Below are 27,447 nucleotides of genomic sequence, written 5' to 3' on the forward strand. Positions count from 1 at the left end.
TTTGTGTGAGAAATTTAAAACGGATAACATTGGATCGAAATTTTTATGTGAGTAAAGTTTGATAAAAATTGTTATCGGACACGAATTAATTGGTTTTTCGACAAACAATGTCACGTGCGAGATAAGCCATGCAGGTGTTTGACCAGTTCTGGCGACGTAGCGGAATTTCGGGTGTCGTGGGCTTAATAACGATGTTGAATTTGTTAGAGGAAGAGGTTTTTGCTTAAATGAAGAATAAACGAAGCTGTCTCGGGTTATTTTGAAAGAAACGTAATCGTCCTCATGTTAGTAAAACAATACGCATGGAATTGTAGTCTCAAACGTGTGCACTTACCTCTTGCAATAGTCTTTCCAAATTCTCCGACATTTCATAAAAATAACGACTAGTAATCAATTTCGCCTGAGATTTGTGCAAGCAATCGCGCGCCATTTCCAAGACTTGGTGGTGGACAAACCGTACGATCGGTAAGGAATCACAGGTTTCCCCTACTCCGAAACTTCGATTTTCCTCAATGAAGTTTGAGAGCCGATCCTCCATCTGTCTGGTCGCCTTCGGAAAGCGTTCCTTGTATAAAGTATTCATCATCGAAATTTCATTATCTACGACGGGTGAGCGACTGGGACTACTGTAATCAAATCGATGCCAAGCACGTCAAGGTCAGGTTCCGAAATTTACCTAAGGCTACGTGAACGTGGTCTATGCAAAGGAGATCTCATACTAATTAGATTTTCATCACAGCTTCCACACGGAATCGAAGCATTACTCTCGTTGCTTGAAAAGTGGTGAGTTAACATTCGCATGTCATCAGATGTTGGAGCGTGAGGAAGTTGGTGTAATCGTTCCTGACTGGAACATTTGGACTGAAATTGTTAATAACCCATTATAAAAAGCTAGAATTATCCACAAGGTACTTGCCGACATGTTCGAACTTCCAGGTGTGGTTCCGTATCCGGAGGACGGTAAAGAAGCAACCGACCATCTTCGTCCGTCCCCTCTACTTCCGGCAATTCTAAAACTGGTTTCAGAACAAAAATACATTCTCCATCTGGAAATTACCGTTTGATAGGTGCAAATCCAAAGTTTAGGAAACTAGCGTGCGTTCGCGGACTATCAATAGGACTTCCGCAATTTGGAGAGTGTGAGCGAGGTAAAGTAGGTGAAGTATTTGACACAAAACTGAGACGATGAACTGCAGCAGGCCGACTATTACGTCGTCCGATGCTTATATCCTTCTAATAAAAGGAATTAGTATCGGATCTGTTAATATTACGCTTACCATCGTAGCTGATAGTGAAGGAGCTGATTTTCCTAAGGCCGATCCTCGGATACGCACTAGATTACTGGACACCGGATCTGCACAAAAAGAAAACCAATCAGAAAAATAATTACATTTGCTTGCTCTAATTATTCTAAACTCAAAAGATGAGTTTTGAAGTTCCATGTCAATTTGCACTCTTAATAACATTGTGCAGTATAATGCAAATTTAGGTATATAGTCAATAATTTGATTAACTTTGGGCAATGATTTAGTTTATATTTTGGTCACTTATTTGCACTTAATTTGCACGTTGGTGTTTATATAACAAGTACACATTATGTTCTTAAATTTTTAAATATGAATATTTGGCATCAATCATAATTAAGTATCTAGTACACTTACAACAGTTCTGAAATGTTGCATAAATTTGCATCGTACACAATTTATTGTGCGAACTCTACTTATTGCTTAATTGTTGATTATTTTGTACCAGACCAGACGAGTAAAGACATTATTTACCAATAATTTGCACACAATTTAAACGCTCAAAATTTTTACGGTATTTCCAGACATAATGTTTATTAACATTTAGGAAGTATTTGAACTTTTTTATTGAACAATTAATAACAATAGTAAAACACTATTTTTTAATGTTTGTTTTACCTACTATGGTTAGTCCATATTAGCTAAGCTAGTGTTCAATAAAGGATATTGCTTATGCGTAATTCAGAGACTTTCACTAATTTTCACCGTACATAGATACTACCTACTTACTATTTGCGTCTTATTTAATTTATCAATAGCTTAACCATATTTATATGGCCTTCTGGCACTGCAAATTAGGAAATGTTTCTTCAATTCTATAAATCTCTCATGAATGTAATGAAATCCAAACTATAATTTTCGTCAAATTTCTACAGCAACTCTTGGTACGATAGCGAAAAAATCAAAGATTTCAGAACAACTCCGCAGCGGTTGACCAAGGTGATGGCTGCATTATACAGACTCCTGGATGACCAGTCACCATCTTGAAGGCAAAATCCTGGTTTCAGGACGAGCCTATTGGAGGTCCTTCTTCTGCAGAGTGGTAGTGTCCTCCATAGATCCGAAGTAGTGGAAGGGGACGAGTGGGAGGATCGAGGCAGCCTGGACACGGGCGGATGTGGGAGGAAACCCTCAGATCCAATCTCCTCCTCGCAAGAACGGTGATCCGGGCTGTCTCACTAAGACTAAAGAGTGATACAGTCATTCTCCCGGACAGGGAGCAGTGACTGAACTCGGATTGTCCGTTCCTCAAACCTGAGCAGCTCGTTCGTGTAATTTACAAACAGGTCACTAACAGAAAGGGGAATGGGCATGGGTATATTATGGTAATCGACCGAGAGCTGACGTCAGCTTCTCCCTTCGTGAGTATAGCACTGTGTGTTTCAGACAGAGATGTTAGTCATCATGACCTGTGCACAGTAGAACCTCCGTAGAGGTTACCATGATAAGCATATGCAGTGATAGTCTGGTGGCGCTGAGAGCCTTGTCAGCACCAGGGTTGGCAAATAGCATGATATTTATATAAATATCAAATCGTTGGATATATATCCGATATTTGATATATATTCGATATTTATTCGAATAACGCTAATACTCGTATTTAATGCTTGATTTGAATTGGATTTACATATAGCCCATTTTCCTATGTTGCCTTCTTTTGACTGGCACTTAATGTTGATCCACACAGGTTGCTTACATTTCGGCATATTTTACGCGATAAACATGAACTACACCAAAAAAACGCACTAAAGATTAAACCTCACTTGGACAGTAAACGTATCGCGCTGAATTGGCGAATTGCCACAGGATGACTCATGCGTCTGCCACCATGCAACGTATTTTCACTGATATTTATCATGATATATATCAACCAATATATATCATGATATATATCGTGGATATATACCACTGATATATACCATGATAAATATCTGCCATCCCTGGTCAGCACCCAGGTGTCGATCAGCTATGGCACTTGATCGCAGACGAACTGCGGAATAGGTGGCAACGAAAGGGCGGACGAGCTGGTTCATGAAGGCAGTGATTGGGTCTTCGTCGGGACAAGCCTACCCTAGGAATTGCTCCCTCCATTATCATAGCCAGGATTATAGACTGGATGACCACTCAATTCCGGGCTCAGTGGCAACAAGAAACCGGACTCAACAAGGCCCCTTGGCAAATCTGAGTCTTCTAAGCTTCTAAAACTGAATAGAAGCCAGATTACGAAAATCACCAGTGTCCTTATGGGGCACTGGATGGTCAACTATCACCTGCATGGCATTGGGCTTCTGGAAGAGCCCATGGGCAGGTTCTGTGGTGAGGCAAATGAAACTACCGAGCATGTGGTCTGCCACTGTGATACCTTGATCAGAGAAATACATCAGCTCCTTGGCCACAGCTATCTGAAACCGTGGAGAGTGAAGCAACTGAAGCTAAACAGACGCCTGTCCTTTATTGAGAGAAACGGGCTCTGAACCTAGTAAAATAATAATAAAAATGAAGCTTGAACCATGCGATTATACTATCAGGGTTTTACCGTAACACCCATAATAACTTTAGCAAAATTGCTACAGAAGGTAATCATGCTTTTGGACGAGATAAATATTAATTTACGCAACTTTCGAATGACCGCAATGAAAAGGTTAATGTTAACTGAACGTACAATTATGAAAATTAGAGGCTATTTAATGGTTTCTATATTATAATTCGTTTTTTTGGAATTAAGAAACAATAAAAGGATCCCAGATTTCAAATTGTATGGGTCTTTGTTATTAATGACACAATATAAATATGTAAAATGCATCGTGCAGGATTTAAGACAATTGGCAGCTGAACGAAATTTTTGCTTCTGAAGGCACGACAGTTGATCTTTAACTCCGTAAGAGGGAATTAACAGGATTATGACGACAGAAGCACGAGGTGTGAGTGAAAACTTACTTTGCTAGAGAAGCTGGAGCTCTGGAAGCACGGATGGTAGTGTAATGTACAACCGTAAATATTGAAGTAATGACGATGTGTTTGCAAAGTTGGCTAAATTTATCTACTCAAATTTGCCAAATAGGGTAACAAACTTTAACTCGGCCGAATGGTGTACAACATGATCATTTGCAACAAATATTTTTACTCGCCTCTGCATTTTTACAACCAAAAATGAACAACATGCCTCTCATTACGTACGTAACTAATTCCGTTCTCAATCAAACAGGTTCCTATCTATTTGGTTCCTGTACTCTATTCACGTATTTTCATGGAAAAGAAAAAATATTTGGAACTACATAATTAGATTATATGTAAGCGATGTGCTATCTCCAAAGTACACATACACTCTTTATCTATGAACATCTAAAAATAAAAAAAATATGAATTAACTACCGTCAAATGCGCCGAAATTATATTTTTAAATCAAGAGTAAATTCCTTTATTTAATCAACGTAGTTTTCTGCTTCGAATACTCCCTTGGTAATTTAGCAAAATTAAGTACGATTCAGCAGCAGAAAACATCGTTGCAGAATACAGAGTGATGGAGTGCAGGTTGCACGATGTATTTCGCCTTATTTTGGTGAAAACAAGGAAAAGGTACAACAAAAAGGTAAAGAAAAAAAGATAGAGAAACCGAAAGAATGCCAAGAGCAAATCTGGGAAATAAAAAAAACAGAGGATTTTTGGAAGTTGATAAACAGAGGAAAACGAGGAGGAAAACAGAGAAATAGAACAAGTGGGCGGAAAATACAATTACAGGAATGAAAATTAACATTTGATCAAGGTACTACAATGAAAACAGGAGAAAAAGGTTATGAAAGAGGTGAGAAGAGAGGAAGCTGAAGGAGATGAGAAAATGATGCTTGGATTTTCGACACAGATAGGGTCAAGGAAAGGATCCGGAATCTAGTAAACAAGTTATGGAGGGGGTTTTCCCGAAGAATAGAAGGAAGGGGAAGGGGTAGTGGTGTCGATTTTCAAGAGGCGAGACTATGGCGAAAATGGACTTCAGAAAAGGCAGGGGAAAGATGGACTGTGTATATATATTACATAGATTGGTGGAAAAGGAACTGGAAAAAAGGGGGAAAGGTGTTTGGATTTTTCATAGATTTAAAAAGCAGCGTTTGGCAAAGTGGAAAGGGAAAAATTATGGAAGATAAGAAAATAGACAAGGAGTTAAAGGGCAGAATCAAGGAACTATATGGAGAACTAAGATTAACTTTTTTTGCCCATAACTTTTGATTGAGACGTCTAATCGAAAAAGTACGAATCGTTTTGGATTCTACGCACCCAAATTAATAGGAAAAAGTTTTTTCCCGAGAAATTTTGGTGCAGTCGATTTTTGGGAAAAAAGGAAGGTAATAACTGCCTTTTTTTTGCCCAGAAAAAAAATTGTCTCAGATCGACCGGAAAAAAAATATTTTCTTATAGAATGTGGTCTGTAGAATCCATAATTTCAAACAGTTCCAAGATCGGACTACTAGATCAAAAGTTACAGCCCTTTGAATTTTTTGTCGAAATTGGTTTTTTGCCCATAACTTTTGATGGAGACGTCTAATCGAAAAAGTACGACTCGTTTTGGATTCTACGCACCCAAATTAATAAGAAAAAGTTTTTTCCCGAGAAATTTTGGTGCAGTCGATTTTTGGTAAAAAAGGAAGGTAATAACTGCCTTTTTTTTTGCCCAGAAAAAAAAATTGTCTCAGATCGACCGGAAAAAAATATTTTCTTCTAGAATGTGGCCTGTAGAATCCATAATTCCAAACAGTTCCAAGATCGGACTACTAGATCAAAAGTTACAGCCCTTTGAATTTTTTGTCGAAATTGGTTTTTTGCCCAAAAATATACCTATTACTTATTCAAAGTTTTCGTTGACTAATTAAAGCAAAAGCAATAAAGGGGCCTGTCAGCAGTAAGAAATAAAATACCGTTCTAATCTAATCTTTTTCGCCTGTACAATAATAAATAGATAAATGACTACCAGTATCAGCAACCTGGAACCCAATTTCTATTTCTTACCCCCACCCCCTTCTAGTACGCACTGGGTGACTGTATGTGCCACGAACTTGTTTAATCCCCCCCCCCCCCCCAGAATACATTTCTACGTACGCCACTGCTAAGATTGAGGGTAATAATAGAAGGGAAGGAGTCTAAAGTAATTTGCGCATGTAAAGGACTAAGACAGGGATCCCCACTTAGCCCAACCTTATTTAATCTCTACATACGAGACATGGAAAAAGAGCCACGATGAAGGGATCATAAGGGAAAAAGAAAAATTATGGTGTCTGGCAGTAATAATGACAACAGAGGTACAACAAATGAAGGAAATGATTGGGAAAGGAATGGAGTTAAATGTAGAAAAGTCGAAGATGATGTGATTTCGGAATGGAGTTGGAAGGAAAAGAAAGATGGAATGGAAAGCGGAGGGAGGAAAAAATAAAAGAGGTTACAGAAATAAATGTTTAGGCTACCAAATGCAAAGAAACAATGGGGAAATGCGAAAATAAGAGAACTAAGGAAAAAGGGGGTAGTGGCGATGAGCAGGTGTGGGGAATACAAGGGAGGGGTTTCACGAACAAAAGAAAATCTTGTTCAATGCAATGGTGCGAGCGAGGGTGCGAGGGATGCTCATGCACGAAATTGTAGATTAGAGCAAAAAACAAAAATTGCGAAAATTCTACAGTGCTTTTTCCCTTGGGCTCCCCTAGTGGGCTGTTTTAATGAAAATTAATCGATGTCATCCACGACAAGCCCGCTGGTGGGTGTTGGTTTCTTTCGATTTAGATCATCTGAATACACCATCTGTTGCTTAAATTATTATTTTGTAAAATTGCTTTTTCCGCTACAATTAACAACAATTTGTATATAATCATATTTGTTGAAGCATGTGGATTAATTCTTAATTTCTTAATTTTCCATTGTTTATAGCAACACACTCGGTTACAAGTTGTTGTCAATTGTAGCGCAAATAACAACGTCATTTATTCGCTGTCTTCTTTCATTATTTACCTACAGTTCGTAATAAATTCGGTACCTAGTAAAATAATTATTTGAGTAACAAATTGTTTATGCAAATTCAGACATCAAAACTATCTCTACAGAGCGCGTGAATCATGCTTTTCGTTTTTCATTGTTTATAATTAGCAAAAAATACGGTTATGTATAAATGTTGTCAACTATAGTGTGAGGAACATTAATTTTAAGTCTTAGTTATTTGAATAACAAATTAGTTATGCATATTAAGACATCAAAGCTGCCACTGCTGGGTACGTGAATTCATATTCCGCCTTTTTAGCGCATTTCCACAAAAATTTAAAAAAAATGCGCTATTGTGGCCACTTTGTCCGTCCGTCCGTTCGTTGAAACGCTATACTAGTTCTTTATCTTAAGAGCTATTGTTCTACTTTTTTCGTTATTTGGTTCGTTATGGTGTCGAGGATTGCACCAAGGAAGGAATATTTTCTGCGTCTATTGCTAAAAAAGTTATTGTAAAAAAACAAAAAACCGTTTTTTACATGTTCCATAATTTTACACTTTTGCCGTTTATTAACGATCCTAGAGATCGTTTATAATTTTGTATTGCTGTCTGTAGTCTGTCTGTTGGTCTGTCCCTCTATCTGTCCGTGTGAACGATAACTTTGTTCAAAAATGTCCGATCGCTTTGACATCTCCGTTAGTTATGAACTGAATTTCATGAAATTTAATATGGGCATAGCTTCAGCCATATAATACGCAATGCCCAAAGTTAAGTAGAATCGATTCAAAATTCACAGTGCCCTTTTCGCATAAACCGAATTGCACTTTTTTATTTATAAAAGTATTTAAACGAAATTCGATACATAGGCACTTGAAATAAAGGAAAATCTAACGCCAGTTTCAAAGTTTGGATTTGCGCATGCGCAGTGCCAACTTTTTTATTTATGCAAGTATTTAAATTAAATTTGATACATAGCCACTTGAAACAAAGGAAAATCAAACGCCAATTTCAAAATTTGGTTTTGCGCATGCGCAGTTCCAACTTTCTTATTTAGAAAAGCATTGAAATGAAATTCTTCTTATAAACTGAAATAGAAGTAGCACGTCAAAAATGGATTGCACCTATGCAACGCTATCTTTCATATTTGTGGCCGGATTTTTACGACTTTAACTTAAATTGCATCTTACAAATGGGAATTAATGCAAGTGGAAATGCACTGTTTATAAATCGTTTACGATTACCTTTTTAACTTGTTAACTATTGTGGCGTATCGTTGGCGTTTTTCACTGCCAACTGATCCAAAAAGCCGGTCGGATAAGCCAACGAGTTTTTCAATTGAGCAATGCCATGTTGAAGACACCGACCCCGTATTCAGGAGACCATCCATGTGAGTTTTGTCGAAGAAATGATTGGAGAATCGGTGTTATGCTGACAGAAAAGATAAAGCAAAAGTCGAGGCAAAAGTATGTTTGCACAACTAATAATCGACAATGTAACGGCAAAAAAATGCATTAGGCATGTAATGAACACATAATCACGAACTAATTAGCAGCAAATTATGAGCTGTATGCCTCTGGCTTGAGCTCAAACAGTGAGATCTGTCACATTGAAAAGCTCAAAATCTAGAGTAATTTTTTTAAGCTAATTAGTTGAGAATGGAAAACGATTTTTGAGTTCATACCTATACTTGTATTGCCAACTTCAGCGACCTGATTAGGAGTTACGAAACGAGAAGGTACCGTAACGATGATTAAATTTTCTGAACACGTATGACTTTATTACTTTATAGATAAGGTACGTGCTATTCAAAGGCATTGCTGAGATCCTAGCCTATACCTACGTTATACGTGATTACACAAAAAATGTATTGATAATAAACGACTCTCAATCCGGGGAGGACTGGCACGGGGGAGCGGGTGGCGATTGCCACCTAGCCTGTAGATCATAATGGCCCGTTGGAAATTTATAAGTATGTGCTGTATTTAGTTTCTTGCACTATTAATAAATTATTAACACGTTTCTCTAATTGGGGTTGATGTTAGGTTGTTAAAAAATTCTGTTTTAATTGAAGTGTTTTACAATGAATTTATCATTTTTTGTCGTAGTATTTTGAAAGTGCTGAAATACAATGATAGGCGACGCACCTCGTGTGGATTGTATATTTTGTTACTTTTAATTATCAGCTGCAATTTAAAAAAAACTGTATGGTAATTGATTTTCGAGAAAGGAGTACTTTAAAATGTTTCTGTGGTGCACCTCAGAGCTACCCCCCCCCCTCGCCAGCTTCATTACTACACTAATACTAAGTACCCAGTCCGCCCCTGTGTATAACCTTCCTTTTTTACCAAAATTCAACTACACCAAAATTTCTCGGGAAAACACTTTTTCTTATTAATTTGGGTGCGTAGAATCCAAATCAATTTCGTACTTTTTCGATCAGACCTCTCAATCAAAAGTTATAGACTAAATACAAATTTGGACAAAAAGTTCAAAGGGCTGTAACTTTTGATCTAGTAGTCCAATCTTGGAACTGTTTGAAATTATGGATTCTACGGGCCAAATTCTATAAGAAAATGTTTTTTCCCGGTCGATCTCAGACAATTTTTTTTACGGCCTCAAAAAAAGGCAGTGTATAACCTTCCTTTTTTTACAAAAAATCGACTGCACCAAAATTTCTCGGGAAAACACTTTTTCTTATTAATTTTGGTGCGTAGAATCTAAATCAATTTGTACTTTTTCGATCAGACTTCTCAATCAAAAGTTATAGACTAGAAACAAATTTCGAAAGAAAATTTAAAGGGCTGTAACTTTTGAATTAGTAGCCCAATCTGGGAACTGTGTGAAATTATGGATTCTACAGGCCCCATTCTATAAGAAAATTTTTTTCCGGGTCGATCTGAGACAATTTTTTTTTCAGGCCTCAAAAAAAGGCAGTGTATAAACCTTCCTTTTTTTTACCAAAAATCGACTACACCAAAATTTCTCGGGAAAACACTTTTTCTTATTAATTTGGGTGCGTAGAATCCAAATCAATTCGTACTTTTTCGATCAGACTTCTCAATCAAAAGTTATAAGACTAGAAACCAATTTCGAAAAAAAATTCAAAGGGCTGTAACTTTTGAACTAGTAGCCCAATCTTGGAACTGTTTGAAATTATGGATTCTACAGGCCACATTTATAAAAAAAAATTATTTCCGGGTCGATCTGAGACAATTTTTTTTTCGGGCCAAAAAAAGGCAGTGTATAACCTTCCTTTTTTACCAAAAATCGACTACACCAAAATTTCTTGGGAAAACACTTTTCTTATTAATTTGGGTACGTAGAATCCAAAACAATTCGTACTTTTTCGATCAGACTTCTCAATCAAAAGTTATAGACTAGAAACCAATTTCCGAAAAAAAATTCAAAGGGCTGTAACTTTTGAACTAGTAGCCCAATCTTGGAACTGTTTGAAATTATGGATTCTACAGGCCACATTCTATAATAAAAATTTTTTTCCGGGGCGATCTGAGACAATTTTTTTTTCGGGGCTCAAAAAGAAGCAGTTATTACCTTCCTTTTTTACTAAAAATCGACTGCACCAAAATTTCTCGGGAAAAAAAACGGACTGGCACGGGGGGGCGGGTGGCGATTGCCACCTAGCCTGTAGATCATAATGGCCCGTTGGAAATTTATAAGTATGTGCTGTATTTAGCTTCTGGGACTATTAATAAATTAATTATTAACACGTTTCTCTAATTGGGGTTGATGTTAGGTTGTTAAAAAATTCTGTTTTAATTGAAGTGTTTTACAAATGAATTTATCATTTTTTGTTGTAGCATGAAAGTGCTGAAATACAATGATAGGCGACGCACCTCGTGTGGATTGTATATTTTGTTACTTTTAATTATCAGCTGCAATTAAAAAAAACTGTATGGTAATTTATTTTCGAGAAAGGAGTACTTTAAAATGTTTTTGTGGTGCACCTCAGAGCTCCCCCCCCCCCCCCCGCCCCCTTCATTACTACACTAATACTTTAATGGCCTGTAACCTATGCAATTCCACCTGGCCCGCAGTTACCCAGTCCGTCCCTGCTCTCAGTTTTTTATATTAACCGCAAGATTCTTAGCTTGTATAATTTCGGCCATTTTTCCCTCGTAGCGAATGCGCATATATAAAATTATAAAAAAAAATACGCGCGTTAGTTAACGACGCATTTGCGATAGCTCCGCGTATTTCGTGCAAAAAGGAAGAAAATCACGACGAAGAATGTATCACTAGGGGGTCGAAGCCATTCCCTCTAGCGCACGAAAATCTTGTGATAATTATAGGAAAGGGAACATCGGATCTGTATCCAGACCCCCCGGTTACGATTGGACATTCTTTCAGAAATAATTAGTGCTTTTGGCACTTGTATCATACTTTTTGGGGAAGGGGCTATTGAATGTCACACCAGAAGTCCGTGGGTAGGGAACTCTCCTCCCTCTAGCGCACGAAGATCCTATGATAATTATAGGAAAGGAAACATCGGATCTCTAGGGGGGGGGGGGCACCGTTTGATCGCTTATTGTACCGACCAACCAGTGTCCTCTAATTTTCGTGCAAAAGTAAGATAAAACTGCACAAACTGACTGAGCAGTCAAATGGCTGCGATAAATCGGCGTCGTGTGTACCCACCTTTAAACTTTTATCCGTACCTAAAGTCCTTTGCGGCAAAGAGAAAATGCCCTCATCAAAATCGTCATATTTGCCAAGACAAGAACAAGCTAAAAGAGGACGAAGTTTTTTGCGCAATACCGAACCTTTCCATCATTTTGTCAATAACTTCTTGTTTACCTATTCCGAAACGCTCTATTTCAAACAAACACCATTCATACGACAAGAGACAACATTTCTCAATAACATTGTTTACAATTAGCTAAATATATGTCCAAGGTCTTTGATATCATCATCTGGCGTAATCCAAGAGAAGAGGATCTCCTAGGGTGTAAACCAATATTTCCCACAACACCTTTTTTTAAATCTTTAGCTAAAGCACGACGAGAAGTAATAATTATCAGTAGATTCCCACATGATAATAAGACAACAAACTGGCGCATAAACATGTGACAGAATTATACTCCGAATATATCTCGTTAAGTAAATATAGTTTGTTTACGGTTTGTAGAGATTTTGAGACAATCCCTTACACAAAATTGCCCCAAAGAGAACCACGTTAACCTAAAACCTCACTGTGCTTTTTTTTAACTATGCGAGAGACAGAATGAAGTGCAAGCAAGTAAACCTTTTGACTTAGCATTCTGGACGCAATTTACAATTTGGATTCAGAAAACAAATCAAATTTGAACAGCAATTTTTCTTAGTAAAATATGTATGTTAATGCATTTTCCGGCCTGTGTAGATTCAAAATCCCAAAATCGACTTTCAAGCAATAATTGAATTACAATGAGAAATTCATTTGGAAACGCGCCAACAGAAATATTCTACAAGCGATGGCAAAAAAAATTTCCACATTTCTTGTTGAGAAACATCGAGAGAAATACTCAAAAAATGGTGTTGGGGAAAAACCATGTTACAGACTACTGGTTGGCACGATAAAGCCTCTGGTATCCATACAAAAACTTATAAGTCTCATTACTAAATGTTGTTTTCGGTGTAGATTAACTCTATTTCTCATTGGTGGTGCGATATTTCTGAACTAGTAACATGTACCACCCGTGAGACCACCCCTCGGACCACCCCTTTCTAATAAAAGCAAACTACTCGCTTACGAGCTCGCTTATGTCTCAAAACATGTAGAGGGAGGCGGGGGCAGAATCTCCAACGTAATGTCTTTTCATTGAACATTTATTAATTGAATTCAAGACATAATAATTTGCACGTAGCCTCGAAATAAATTGCGTTTTCCATCAGTTCACCAATTAAAATTGCCGCAATTATGCGTTGCGTTTTTCTTCACTACTTTGTTTTACCTAAAATGTAGTTTTTGCGAAATTAGGGGCTCGGCCAACGTGAGTTATTGTAATTGCCCAAATATGCGACCAGCCCACGTGAATTATTTAGCTGAAAGTGTTAATTATTCCCTGTGGTTTACTTAATATTTCATTTTATCACCTCAGGAACATAAATTGGTGTCATTTTGAATTCGATACGTTTGAAATGAATGGTGTGAAGAAAGGAGGAGGCGTAAAATAAGCGGGAAGGGAAAAACAATGGTATAATGTATATAGTGTAAAAGTATTCTTAAAAATCGAATTATGGTGTGATAATAAATGAAGCGAAGGGACTCTGAATGGTGGCGGAAGAAGATGGGAAGAAGGCGTAAGGATTCAAGAAGTAGCTTTGAGCAGACGTCAAAGAAAGAGGCGAGGGGGAGATTGCAGGAGGAGGATGCAGGATAGAGGTGTAATAATAAGTTGCTTGAAAGGTACGGACGAGGGTACGGAAGAGATATGAGGAAGTAGTAAAAGGTATACAGAAAATCAACTTGAATGTTAAAAAAGGGTGAAAAGGAAGATGGAGCAGGCTAGCAAGAAACGTGGAAATGGTAATGGAAAAGGGCGAGAGTAATCCGAAGGCGCACGGTGGTATAGGTAAGCGAAAGGATGTGACGAAAGGAAACAAGAGGCGTGAAAGAGTCGCGAAAAAGAAATTAAAAAGATGTGACGTTGGCATAAAAGAGGCGCTAAAGAAGAGCGGCGATGCATAAAGAATGATTGATGAAAAATGATCAAGGGTAAAGGAGCGCTAGGAAAGGAGTTGTAAAGGAACAAGGTGTGAAGAAATAGTATGAAAAATGAAAAAAGGTTTTTGCCTTAAGGCGAGTAACTTGGGCGCATTTTCCATGAATTGGTCAGTTCCTCCCGAAAGGTCATATAACGGACTATTTATGTGTAGAAAGGAAAATAAGATCTGGCATAAATATTCTTAAAAATAACAAACTTAGCATTGCGCACGTCTCTCTTACAATCTGCGAGATGCTTGTCTTTACTAGAAGCATCTGTGGTTAAAATTTCAAAACATATCTCCATACATAAGCAAGTTGACATTGCGTAGTTTGCGCATGTGCACATCTGATTTATAAAATAGGTTCAAGCGTTTGGCACAGACAGAGAGGCGTGACCCCAAGGGGGTCATTGGATTTGACCCATTTGCAATAGGCTTATTACTTGTGGCATGAACCAAATCGGTCCAAGAGTTTGGCAGTTATTGTGTTCACGGACGGCCAGGCGGACACCATCAACTTCCCTATAAAGCTTACATCGCTTTCATCTGCCGCTTAACAATCTACAAATATAGCATATTAACTTTTAAAAAATATAATACACTAAGGATGATTCAAAAAGGGTTCAAAAAAGATTTAAAAAAAGGTCAAACGATTTGATAAATACAATAAAATTTCAAAAAAAATTTTGAATCTTTCGGTTTTTTAAATCTTTTGAACCTATTGAAATTAATATGGAATTTTTGTAGTGTTATATTTTGGAAAAGAGATACTTAATATGTTAGTTTTTGATTAAAATACATCAATTTAAAAATGGACGTAGGAAATTCAAAAAATTGTAAATCTCAGAATGAGCCTATATTTATTAAAGGAGATATAGAAAGATTTTTCTTACGTTGAATAATCTGCTGTTTTAAAATAAGTGTACGGGATCAGGTAAAAAAGTTATAGGACCTAACCCGAGACCTAACGTCATTTTTCAGTGGAATGCTCTGTATATTTCATTCGAAAAAGAGCATATTAAATTCACTTTCTAGAAATATAACGCTAAAGAAATTTAAAAAGTGCAATATTAGATTTTTCAAAAAATTTCAAAATGTTTTAATTCTTTTTTAATAATTTTGAATTTTTTGCGATTGCGTTATATATTAAAAAAGAAAATGTTAATATGCTATCTTTTTAGATTAAAACATACAAGGTGTCCTATTTAAAAAATGAGGTTTTTTTGTGGACATCGTATATGTAACCTATTTTGAAAACGGCAGATTACCCAGCAAGTAATTATGTAATAAACATTTTTTCGTGTCTCTTTTCATCTGATATTGACAATTTTTGATTTTCCCTTGTATCTCTGTAAGCGAGCGAATGTTTTCAAATTTAGATTGTGTCATTTTTTAACAATGGCCCAAAAAGAGCACATGCCACTTAGTTTGACTTCCACAAAAATTAAAAAATTTACTATTGTGGTCACTTTGCCCGTCCGTCCCTAGTTTTTCTACTTTTTTCGTTATTTGGTTCGTTATGCTGTCAAGATTTGCACCAAGGAAGGAATTTTTTCTGTGCCGCTTACGAAAAAAGTTATGGTAAAAAAACCATTTTTTTGAGATTGTATTGTATTGCTGTCTGTCTGTATGCCCGTCTGTCAGTGTATCTGTCTGTCTGTTTGTCCGTCCGTGCGCACGATAGCTTTTGTATTTGCGCAATCCATTTTTTATTTGTTAAATACTTTAATGAAACTTTTTATGTAGGCTAGAGATGTAGATGGCGATCTCGACTAAAGTAAAACTAGTGCTGAGTTAATAAATATGGATTTTTTTTATTTGTTAAGTTATTTAAATGAAATTTTGTATGTAGGCATCTCGAATAAAGATGAAACTAATGCCAAATCAAATAATTTTGCGCATGCCCAGAAATACCCTGAAATTTTAGGGTAGGGTTCTTTTTATAAACTGAAATTGAAGCAGCACGTCAACAATGGATTGCACATGTGCAACGCTAACTTTCTTATTTGTGGCCGGATTTTTACGAAATTTTAAGTTTAAGTTTGCTTGCATCTTACAGTATGGGAAATGAATGCAATTGTAATGCGCCTTTTATAAATTGTTTACGACGAGGTTTACGATTACTTTTTTAACTTCTTATTTGTGTATTTAAAAGCACCTGTTACCAACTAAGGATTCCCTAATAGCCAATATAAATGAATATGTATCTTGCTTAGGTAATGCCCGTGTATAGCAACTTGAGCAGCTACCAAAAATCTTTGTCAGTCACCCACAATCACCTGCAATCATTTACAATCGTCTGCAATCATTCATAATCACATGCAATCCTCTAAAATCCGACAATCCCATCGCAATCGCCGGATTGTGGTCGCAATCGCAGCAATCGTGGGGAAATCATGGGGATTGTCGCAATACTGTCACAAAATTTGAGAAGATGTTACCCCCTCGGATACTACTAATCACATTAATCTCATACGGGCCAAAATTCGTAAAGAATACATTGCAGCGGTGTCCCACGAGGTGTCATACTGGACCACTGTTGTTCCTGAAGAATGTCAACCATCAAGTATGATTCGCAATGGATCAGAGAATAGTTAAACCCGAGGTTAAATCTATCATGGTAACAAAAGATCAGTAAGAATATTCAGAGAAGAAAATAGGTCATACAACGTTCTTTACTTTTTGCAACTTCCATAAGACAGTTCCTCTTAGAAAACGGTAATACGGTGATGAATTATTACTCAAACTAAGATCGTCAAATGTCGAGGTGGTGTGCGTTATTTACAGAAACTGTGAAATCGAAAGGCCTAGTTACTTACTAGCATGTCGTAAAATGCGTAGGTCAATTTGGGCACATTTACTAAAAAGGAGTTTCTTGGCTATGGCCAAATGCGTTAAAAGGTCGGGCGATCGGACTGACACGAGATGTAGAAAGGTTGGCATCATGTTGAAAAATACGTAAATAAAAAACAAAAATAATTTTGCTTACGCTCCCCGTAAAAATATATATATCACGCCACCTTGATCTTTCCCAAACAGGGGCTTTTGACATTGAAAGCTTAGGACTGGCCTTACTTATGTAATGTTTCATCAATCAAAATATTTACGTTGCTCGTAGATTTCCGATATATAAATAAATAGCGCCTATTTTTAAGTGGTGCATAAAATGGATTTGGTAACTGTATTTATAGGTCAAGTATAAGGATGATTCCTATAGCACAATAGAATGTAAATTATGAAGTCAGCTCTCCTTTCTAAAGTTTAAGTGATGCGCCTACGTTATTTTAATTGGTCCCGCTTCCCAACCTCCGATCAAGTCACAATCTTACCCATTTTAGGACTATATTAGACTTACTGCGTATAATCTGTACTTCTGTACATTTCACTACATTAGTAGATAAGACGTATCACATGGCAGTATATCAGGACCGTTACTATTTGTAATGCATCCTAGCCGCAAGTAGATGAAAAAGTCTGAAGTCTACCGACTTGTTTTATGTTTGCTTCAATTATAGTGATTAAAATTTTAATTATCTCAGGCGTCCTTATGTGATTCAGTTTCAGAATCGAAGTAGCGATAACCGATACTGCAAGTATCTTAGTCCGGCAAAATTGGACCAAGTTACATTATGGACGTGCCGTGCACCTTAATATCTCAGCAAGAGTTACATTTGCAGAGTCACTTCTAAATTTCGACGATCGTGCCCTTGACTTGAATGACCACGATAATTTCAAATACTGAATCATAGCAATACCGCAACAACGTAATAAGAATGATACTTACAATCTTGATTGAGTGGTGCGTGTGATTACTAATTATACAATAAAAAATGCCGCTCGCTTTCCACACCGTTGAGCCGAAGTCGGCCGATAACTTAATTGATTTTACGGCCGTGTCTAGAAATGAAAAGGGAATTACGTTACGTAATCAATCTTAATGGTACCCCCATTAAAGGAAACGACAAAACATTTTTGGGCATCGTTGGTTTTAAGAACGCTAGGTTTACGCAAGCACAAAATTGCAAAGTACATATCAGATAATGGGCGACCTTGAAGTATCGATTGATTGGAAATTCAATTGGTCGGGAAAAAAAGTTTAAATTCCGACGGATGCGGGAAATGATTCACCGATTAAGTGGTAGAGTAGGCTCGTCTTAAAAACTGTTGTCGCTGAATGATTAAAACGTATACATCATTGTAAAAATAAACGCATTTTTTGGCATACAACGAGATTTTGTAACGTTAATTTCCATGTGGACAATATTAGAACTTTTGTAATCGCAAGGTAGAAAAAAACAAACACTATTGTGACAACACGTTTAAATGGCGAACTGGAAGTATCAACATATACTAGTATTAATTAACAGTTACTTTGCACTGCCGCCCAATGGAATTAATCATTAATTTCCTATTACATTACTAAAGAGCAATTAAGTCAGTCCGTAGCCACCCCAGACAGGGGTAGCCTCGGGGGTAGCATATGTAAAATCAACGTTTTTTTGCGAGATATTTCCAAGTACGGTGCACATTTTTGAAAAGTTGTAGGCAATTTAAGAATGTACACCAAGAGTGCTGGGTATTAAAATTTCTCCACTAACGAGCCGTAGTTGTTTTTTCCTACCCAATTACAAGCATCGATTTATTACAAACTGCGTCCAGTGTAATTCGTCCACACATTCGAGCACGCATTCAAGGTAAAGGTGTTTCTACTAGACTTTCTTCGTCCCCTGAGAGTGTAAATGCCCTACGACAGACTGACAGAAGGATACTTTTCAAATTTGATGGGCCAAAAATACAAAACAAAACAATTGTATTTGAATATAAATCAGTGCTCGAGCAAATTATGAATGTGAACGTAATTTTTAAACAAATTATTCAGCGCTATGCATATAACAAAAGCGGACCTCCCCCTAAAAAGTAAGCAACGAACGATGACGTGGACACTGGCAAATGAAACACTGGATTAATACAAAAATTCAAAATTTTCGTCAACTCGGAACACGGAAACTAAGCCAAAAAACCAAAAATAAAATTGTCGTTGAAAAAGGTTTGGGATCTCAACGACAATTTTATTGTTGGATTTTTAGTGCAGATTCTGTGTTCCGAGTTGACGAAGTGTTTTTTTTTATATTTTGAATTTTTGCCTTTTAATATTTTATATTCTCTCCGAGATTCTCTCACTAAAAAAACAAAATTAATTTTCCGTTCATAGTCGTAGACATAGAGCCCTAGCCATTTGCGCGCCCACAGAGGGTTCGTCACTGACACCTCGACTGACACATAAAAAACGAGAACGTAACCATAGATGCTTTGAGAAAACGCTTCACAACATTTTCAAAAATCGACATCACTAGCAAGGACATTTTTACCGCGTTTGAAAATTTTCAAAACGTGCAGGCATTTTGAATTTTGAAAAAATCTAACCAGAATCTTTTTATCTCCCCGTATCTCAGAAACAAACGTAACTACGAGGGACAAGTAAATCGTTGTCTATATTTAAAGAATAAAATACAGTGTTCCATTCAAGTTTTTGGGATTTAGTGGGAATAGTCATTAGCACAACGGGTAGTTTAGCTTAGGGGGTAGTATCGGTAACTGTTTACAGTACAGGGTGAGTCAACGATTGCGCGGAGTAACTTAATGCCTTGAAGATTTTTCGATAGAGTGCTTTTGTATTATGATATGGTTGAATAATCTCCACATTTTAAAAATATTTGGAATTATATAGGGTGCGCCCACAAAGTAGGGCGCCCAAATGCTACATTTTTTAAAATAGAACCCCCTGTATTTGAATGCATTTTTCAATTCTACGTGTAATTGTACGTCTTTTTTATTATATGATGATTAATATCCGAAAAGCTAGTAGTTTTAAAGATAATTCGATTTTTAAGAAAAATTGGGTATTTGCAAGCGTTAGTATATTGTCAAAATTATTACTTAAATTTTGATTCCAGGTTTTATATCTTTTATCACGGGTTAAGTAAAAGTCAAATAAATACATCTACTATGAAACATAAAAAATATAGCTTACAGGGTGTTTTTCTTGGTAGGCCCAAAGTTACAAAACTTCATATTAAACAATCTCACTTTTTTAACTGGAACGCCCTGTATATTTTTCTGTCATCATTTAGATCCTCCAAAAACCTTCAATTTTTGATAATAATGTCCTACACCAATCTCTGATAGTTTTCGAAATATCTTGGTTTTCCTGGGTTTTTATATTCTAATCTTAAATACGTTATATGTAATTTACATAATAGTGAGGTGGACATGCAAAAAAAGGCAATTTTTATCTATCTCGTCGAAAACGAAAATCATATCGATTAATTTATTTTTCAAACTATTTTAAGTCCAAAAACTGGAGAATAAGTAAAAACATTTGACTATAAAGCAAATTTAATTTAACTCCTAATGTCATCCAGTCAGTGATATTAGTTTCATTTTTTTTTTATATTCACCTCGTTATTATGTAAATTAGAACTTATTTCAGATTAAAATATAAAAAGTAGAAAAACCAAGATATTTGTTTATGTTTTTACTATCAAATTTATTCTCCAGTTTTTATAGACTTAAATGAATTATTAGAAAAATGAATTAATAAATATGATTTTAGCTTTGAACGAGGCAGATAAAAATTGCCTTTTTTTGCATGGCCACCTCACTATTAGGTATGTAAAGTACATACAGGGTGACAATTTGAAAACTTACCACCCCCCATATCTTAGTAAATAAACGAGATGGCTAGGGCGCAGGGGGTGTGAGGGGGTGCGTCGCCAACTATGTCGTTGTGATTCCCCCTCCGAATTACCGAAACGGATTTTGATTTTTTTAAATATCTCGTTTATTTACTAAGATATGGGGGGTGGTAAGTTTTCAAATTGTCACCCTGTATAACTTATTTAAAATTAGAATATAAAACCCAGGAAAACCAAGATATTTCGAAAACTATCAGAGATAGGTATAGGACATTATTATCAAGAGTTAAAGGTTTTTGGAGGAGCGAAATGATGACAGAAAAATATACAGGGTGTTCCATTTAAAAAAAGTGAGATTTTTTAATATGAAGGTTTGTAACTTTGGATCTAGAAAAAACCCCTGTAAGCTATTTTTTTAATGTTTTATAGTAGATGTATTTATTTGACTTTTACTTAACCCAGGATAAAAGATATAAAACCTGGAATCAAAATTTAATTAATAATTTTGACAATATAGGTACTGACGCTTGCAAATGCCCAATTTTTCTTACAAATCTAATTACCTTTAAAACTACTAGTTTTTCGGATATTAACCATATAATAAAAAAGACGTACAATTACACGTAGAATTCAAAAATGCATTCAAATACAGGGGGTTCTATTTAAAAATGCACCGTTTGAGCGCCCTACTTTGTGGGCGCACCCTGTATAATTCCAAATATTTTTAAAATGTGGAGAATATTCAACCATATCATAATACAAAAGGCTCTATCGAAAAGTCTTATCTTCAAGGCATTAAGTTACTCCGCGCAATCGTTGACTCACCCCTCAACTCACCCTGTACAACTGATTCATGGGCATGCCGCCGCCGGGTCTACCCGAATTATCCGAAACACACGTTATTGTTATGTAGGCAAGCACACCACTTTGCCTTAAGTAGTAGGTAATTCAGATGTAGGCGGTTATTATAATTTTCAAAGAAGGACTTTTTTGCATCATTTTTCTTGCTGTTTTGCGAATTTTGCATAGATAAAAGTAAAACCTGAAGGGGTTACACAGAATGAGATAAGTACCTAAGCATTTTCCGAATGATGAATCAAATCCACCCATGTAAATCAGATTTACCTATGGAGGATCTATAAAGGATCTAGATCATTTTAGGACGATCTTGATCTAGGTGCGGATCTTTGATCTGGATCTAGATCTAGAATTAAAGGATCTTGCCCAACATCGGTCGCAGACCGCACTTATCTCGCTGCCACCTGTGTGGTAATCTGGAGTAGTCACTGGTATTCATGCGGTAGTCTCTTGTAGTCACTGGTAGTCTGTGGCAACTGGTAGTCTTTCGTACAACATTTTGCTCATGTATTACCCCCTCGCCTAGCTAGATTGATTCTATTTCTGGCATTAAAAGTTTAACAAAAAAAAGTGACAAAGAGTCGCGAAAACTTCAAGTCTCTATCATCGACAACAGCCGAGATACACTGCAGTCTCAACCAAAATAAGATACACGGTACAAGAGTAGATGAGCAAAAAAAATGAGAATTTCACCTTTATAACAAAGTTCTTCTAAACGTCTTATGAAACATTTCCGGAATCACTTCCACACAAACTTTTGTGGACATTTTTAGATATGGAATCTCTCCCGTCTGACTGCGACTGCCTCAACATCTGCAATACACATACGTGATAAAAACTTCAGCATTTTCGAATGCAAAATACATAACAATTATTGAATAATGCGTCACACGTGTCGGAGATGAATGATCGTAAGGAGTAATTCAATCCTTGGTGCCCTGTTTTAAAACCAAATCAAGAGTACACTTCTTTTTCCTCTTTTTTCCCCATAACCTAAATCTCGACCTAAATTTTGAGATCTTTTGGCCGAGAACATATCGGAACCAAAAAAAGTATATGGACCATGGCCATAAGCATTTAATTTGGTTTTTTTCTCGATAAAGTAGGTACTTATACGAACGATTCCAACAGTTTTGAGTCAAAATTATATTGCATCAAGAAGTACGTGGACATATCTTGCACATTTGGTCTTTTTCTCAGTAAAATCGGATCCGTGATTAAAACACAACTATTGCATGTTTTGCGTATTAGGTTATTTTCCCGACGAAATCGATTTAACATCTTTTAGAAGATCGGGTACCAAAAAAGTCTATGGATCACATCGAATGGTCCCCAATGATAATGATTTTATTCAAAATACATGTAGGTACACTGCATTAAATTCGTACCCTTGGTTGTATTTCTAACGAAATCGATACCATTTTTACCATATTTTGGACATTTACGGCGAAACTATTCGCAGCGCGGGCTCAGAAGTCCAAAATTTCCGAGGTTTTAACCCACTTAGTGGTGGACACATGGGTTTATCGAAATTTCAACGCCAACATTAAATTTTTTGGCCGCCTTTTTTTTTGTTAAATTTTACAGATTCTATTTTATTTACTCACTTTTTTAGTTGTATGAGTTGTGGTACAATTTTTCTCGTTACTCCAATTAAAATAAAAATGCGCCTTTCACCCCCATATTTTCAAACTTAATTTTATGACTAACTCTGGAAGAGCTTAAATAACCTAATAAAAGAGGCCTCCTGAAATTGTTATAGCTCTTACAAAGGGAAGTAAATAAGCTGGCACAATTCTAAGCAAATCAATTTTCCATTTTCGGACAAAACCAAACCGATAGGTAATTGTTGTATGACTCATAACCGGCTATTATCAAAACAGTAGAAGTAAATACCTATTGGCGATTGAAATGATCGTTTTTCAGTAACAGGTTATTTTTTATCGTACAATAAACAAGCGTTTGTTACGTATAACAATAGCAGAATTAGAAAAAGTGGGCAATCTATCTATAATAATATCTCATCTCGAATAATATGTAAGTAATAACTTACCTAATTGTGTGACATTTGCGGGATGGGTATTTAAAACTGCTTCTGAAGACGGGCATTTCGAACGGGATGCAGAATCGACGGGTTCGTCAAAAAGCAAAACCCTCGCGGAGTTCGAACGTATCCGCGGTTTAACCCTGATGTCCTCCATGTATTTTATTCTTTATGTCCACCCGCCCCCGTCTATTGTTGGGCACGAGCACGAAGCAATAATAATTCCGTTACCTCCATACCTTAGGATCCAGTCCTTTTTACACTTAACACTAAGCCGAACTTTTTATTGACGATCCCAGTGCCACAATAAGAAATTCACCCCCATTTTGACAGATATATTCACGAACGTAAGCACATAATAAATTTATACACATCTGGTTATTTGAAGGTACAGTTCTCACCAACGCATGCTCAACTAGAAAGTCGTCGCTTTCATTGATGTTGCAAAACCCAACCCTGACATCGTTTTTATGGCGATATGCTCGCGTCGTAAATTGTAACAAACTGTAGGCATAGGCATGTTTATTTTGTTACGGTAACGATACAGCGATTAATTTCGTTAATCACTACATCACCACTCGTACAGTTCCGCCGAAATGTCTATTATTACACAAGATGGTGGACCGAAAGTCATTCGTCATTTTCAAATCTGCGGTTTAAATTTCAACACAATGAATCCATTTATGTCAACGTAGACTGACAAAGTATAGTAGGTCGGAGTCCACAACATTCTATTATTGTTGTTTTTAAGCCATTGTGTAATTGTAAACAATATGGATCGGTACCGGAGTAAGGTGGGGATTATTTACCCCTTAAATCGTTGATCTCGGCAACCGTTCAAACGCCCGAATGTACTCTGTGTTGCCTATAATTACCGCTAGTAAGATAAAAAAGTATTCAAGTCGTCCTGCGAGATCGAAGGGACTTCAGCGCATTTTTGTGTGGCAGATCAGTATTCTATTAGCCAGTTTTGACTCCACCATTAGTAAGGTCTTGTCGGGGACTACCGCATTCCTTTTGTTGGTACCCGCTTCCGATGTCCCGTTCACCCCACTGATCCCATCCCATTTAACTCGCAATTTGTGTTTCAAGTTTGACACCACCATCAGTAAGATCTGGTCGGTTTTTTTTTTATTTTGTAAGCAATGCTGGGCTATTGTTCCAATCTTATATGTACTTAGATAGGTATTTATGATAGTTTCACGGACCTTTAAGCGATCCATGGTTAGTCTAGAGTAGAAAAACAGGTACCTATTTATTGGCTACAGAAAATGCGCTATTGTTCTTCCTTCTTGGATCATAAAGTAACAGGGTGGCCTGTTTTATTCTTCACGGCGGTTAATTAATTAGTTATCATTTTCAGTTGTTTTTTTAATACAACAGTACTAAAGCGCGGAGAGACATCTAGTAGTTCAATATTACTAACCAAGCATGGCAATGGCAGCATCTTATATTTTACGAACTTACAGAACCGAAAAACAGGAACGGAAACCGAAAATTGTTGAAAGCTCAGAACCGGTACGTGTGAACCCTTAAAAAACAATCTACCTAAGTAGTGCCGAACCGGAACCTATAATTGTTTTCGGTTCCAATACCTCATTACAAAAAGATAACGTCTGTTTAAACAAGACATTCAATAAGTACAAACCAGAAGATTATAAGTATGTAACATTATTTATTATTCCTATTCAAGCACCTGGAGACCTATTAATCGCATAAATTCAAAAGCAATATCAAATGAAGTTACGTACGTGGCGACATCTCAATTAAACTTAAAATACTATAACGTGAAAAAAGTGTATCGATTACCAAGGAGATGGCGCACTTGTACATATCATCATAGAATTTATCAATAATATTATATTTAAACTAGTTAGTCAAAAACCGGGGCATTGAACTACAATTGCTCTACAGATTTTGCAAAAAGTTATAGACTAGAAACCAATTTCGAAAGAAAATTCAAAGGGCTGTAACTTTTGAACTAGTAGCCCAATCTTGGAACTGTTTGAAATTATGGATTCTACAAGCCACATTCTATAAGAAAATTTTTTTTCCGGGTCGATCTGAGACAATTTTTTTTCGGGGCTCAAAAAAAGGCAGTGTATAACCTTCCCTTTTTACCAAAAATCGACTGCACCAAAATTTCTCGGGAAAACACTTTTTCTTATTAATTTTGGTGCGTAGAATCCAAAACAATTCGTACGTTTTCGATTAGACCTCTCAATAAAAAGTTATAGACTAGAAACCAATTTCGAAAGAAAATTCAAAGGGCTGTAACTTTTGAACTAGTAGCCCAATCTTGGAACTGTTGAAATTATGGATTCTACAGGCCACATTCTATAAGAAAATTTTTTTTCCGGGTCGATCTGAGACAATTTTTTTTTCGGGCCTCAAAAAAAGGCAGTACTTTTAAGTTATTCAAATATTTGAGAACAATTTAGAAATGTTTAGGGAAAGTTTCCATTGTCACAAAATCAAATATAAAAATCCGATACAACTGAATACCGAACGATCCTGGAGTGAAACTTTTTGACTCGATAGTCTACGTAACTTAAAAACAATAGGGACCTTTCTTATATTCTTAAGACCATGTGTACCAATTTTCCAAGCGATCCGATCGCACGTTTCTAAACAAACTATCATGCACACGGACAGAAAGATGGTCACAAACGGATCTGTTCCAGAATCGCTAGGATTAATTTCAGAAAGGCGTATGTATCATGTGCACGACGTACAATCGCTTTGAAAACTGATACACGTATTCTTAAGGATATAACTGGTGTAAGCAAGGTCCTGGTAGGTACCTCCTATATAATAATAAGATAATAATAATAATACGCTTTTACTCCCCTTAAATTTGTATATAACAATAGAAATATAAAAAAAAGCTAACCCCATACAAAGTATAACTTGATTTTTTAAGTAGTATTAAGCCTTTTATCTAGTATACTATTTTAAATTTTTAATGTATTTGAGTGACAAGTATTTGAATACTTTTTACTGTATTCGAATACTTTTTATAGTATTTGAATACCTTTGATAGTATTAGAATACTTTTGAAAGTATTCGAATACATTCTAAAGTATTTGAATACTTATTTTTTTAAGTATTTGAATACTTTTCAATGTATCTGTATCTAGTATTCGCTTGTGCTGGACGTAAAAGTATTTAGTATTCAAATACCTTTGATTTGTGTAAAGTAGGTATTTACTATTTAGTATTCAAATACTTTTTGAAGGTATTCTGCCCAGCTCTGCTCTAAGCTAATACCTATTGCCGATAGATGGTAACAATAGGATTTTTTTTTCCTATACTTTTTAGCGCATTTCCACAAAAATAAAAAAAAATGCGCTATTGTGGCCACTTTGTCCGTCCGTCCGTCCGCTAACTTTGCGACGCTACTAGTTTTTTATCTTAAGAGTTATTGTTCTACTTTTTTCGCTATTTGGTTCGTTATGGTGTCGAGTCTTGTACCAAGGAAGGAATTCGTTACCGTGTACCGCTTACAAAAAGTTATTGTAAAAAAAACAAAAAACCGTTTTTTACATGTTCCATAGTTTTACACTTTTGCCGTTTATTAACGATCCTAGAGATCGTTTATAATTTTGCATTGCTATCTGTCGTCTGCCTGTTGGTCTGTCCGTCTGTTCCTTTGTCTGTCTGTCCATCTATCTGTCCGTGTGAACGATAACTTTGTTTAGAAATGTTCGATCGCTTTTACATCTCCGTTAGTTTTGAACTGAATTGCATTAAATTCAATATGGGCATAGCTTTAGCCATATAATACGCAATGCCAAAAGTTGAATCGAATCGATTCAAAATTCACAGTGCCCTGTTCGCATCTCGACCATTTATAAACCGAATTGCAAACTTTTTTACTTATAA

General features: G+C 36.3%; 1 protein-coding gene across 1 annotated transcript in view; it reads right to left on the reverse strand.

The window, feature by feature from the left end:
* LOC116166228 (microtubule-associated serine/threonine-protein kinase 3-like) overlaps window positions 1-24,280 on the reverse strand; it is a 38,225-nt gene extending 13,945 nt beyond the window's left edge. The window contains exons 1-6 of the mRNA XM_031481094.1: window positions 23,572-24,280; window positions 1,278-1,354; window positions 1,058-1,233; window positions 917-1,010; window positions 677-861; window positions 335-626 (exon numbers count right to left, since the gene is read on the reverse strand). Of these exons, the coding sequence (XP_031336954.1) occupies window positions 335-626; window positions 677-861; window positions 917-1,010; window positions 1,058-1,233; window positions 1,278-1,354; window positions 23,572-23,719 (972 nt within the window). The 5' untranslated portion in view covers window positions 23,720-24,280. The remainder of the gene's footprint in view (window positions 1-334; window positions 627-676; window positions 862-916; window positions 1,011-1,057; window positions 1,234-1,277; window positions 1,355-23,571) is intronic.
* Between the last annotated feature and the right edge of the window lie 3,167 nt (window positions 24,281-27,447).

The sequence above is a fragment of the Photinus pyralis genome, unplaced genomic scaffold (assembly GCF_008802855.1).
Source record: "Photinus pyralis isolate 1611_PpyrPB1 unplaced genomic scaffold, Ppyr1.3 Ppyr1.4_LG3a, whole genome shotgun sequence".
NCBI classification, from domain to species: Eukaryota; Metazoa; Arthropoda; class Insecta; order Coleoptera; family Lampyridae; genus Photinus; species Photinus pyralis.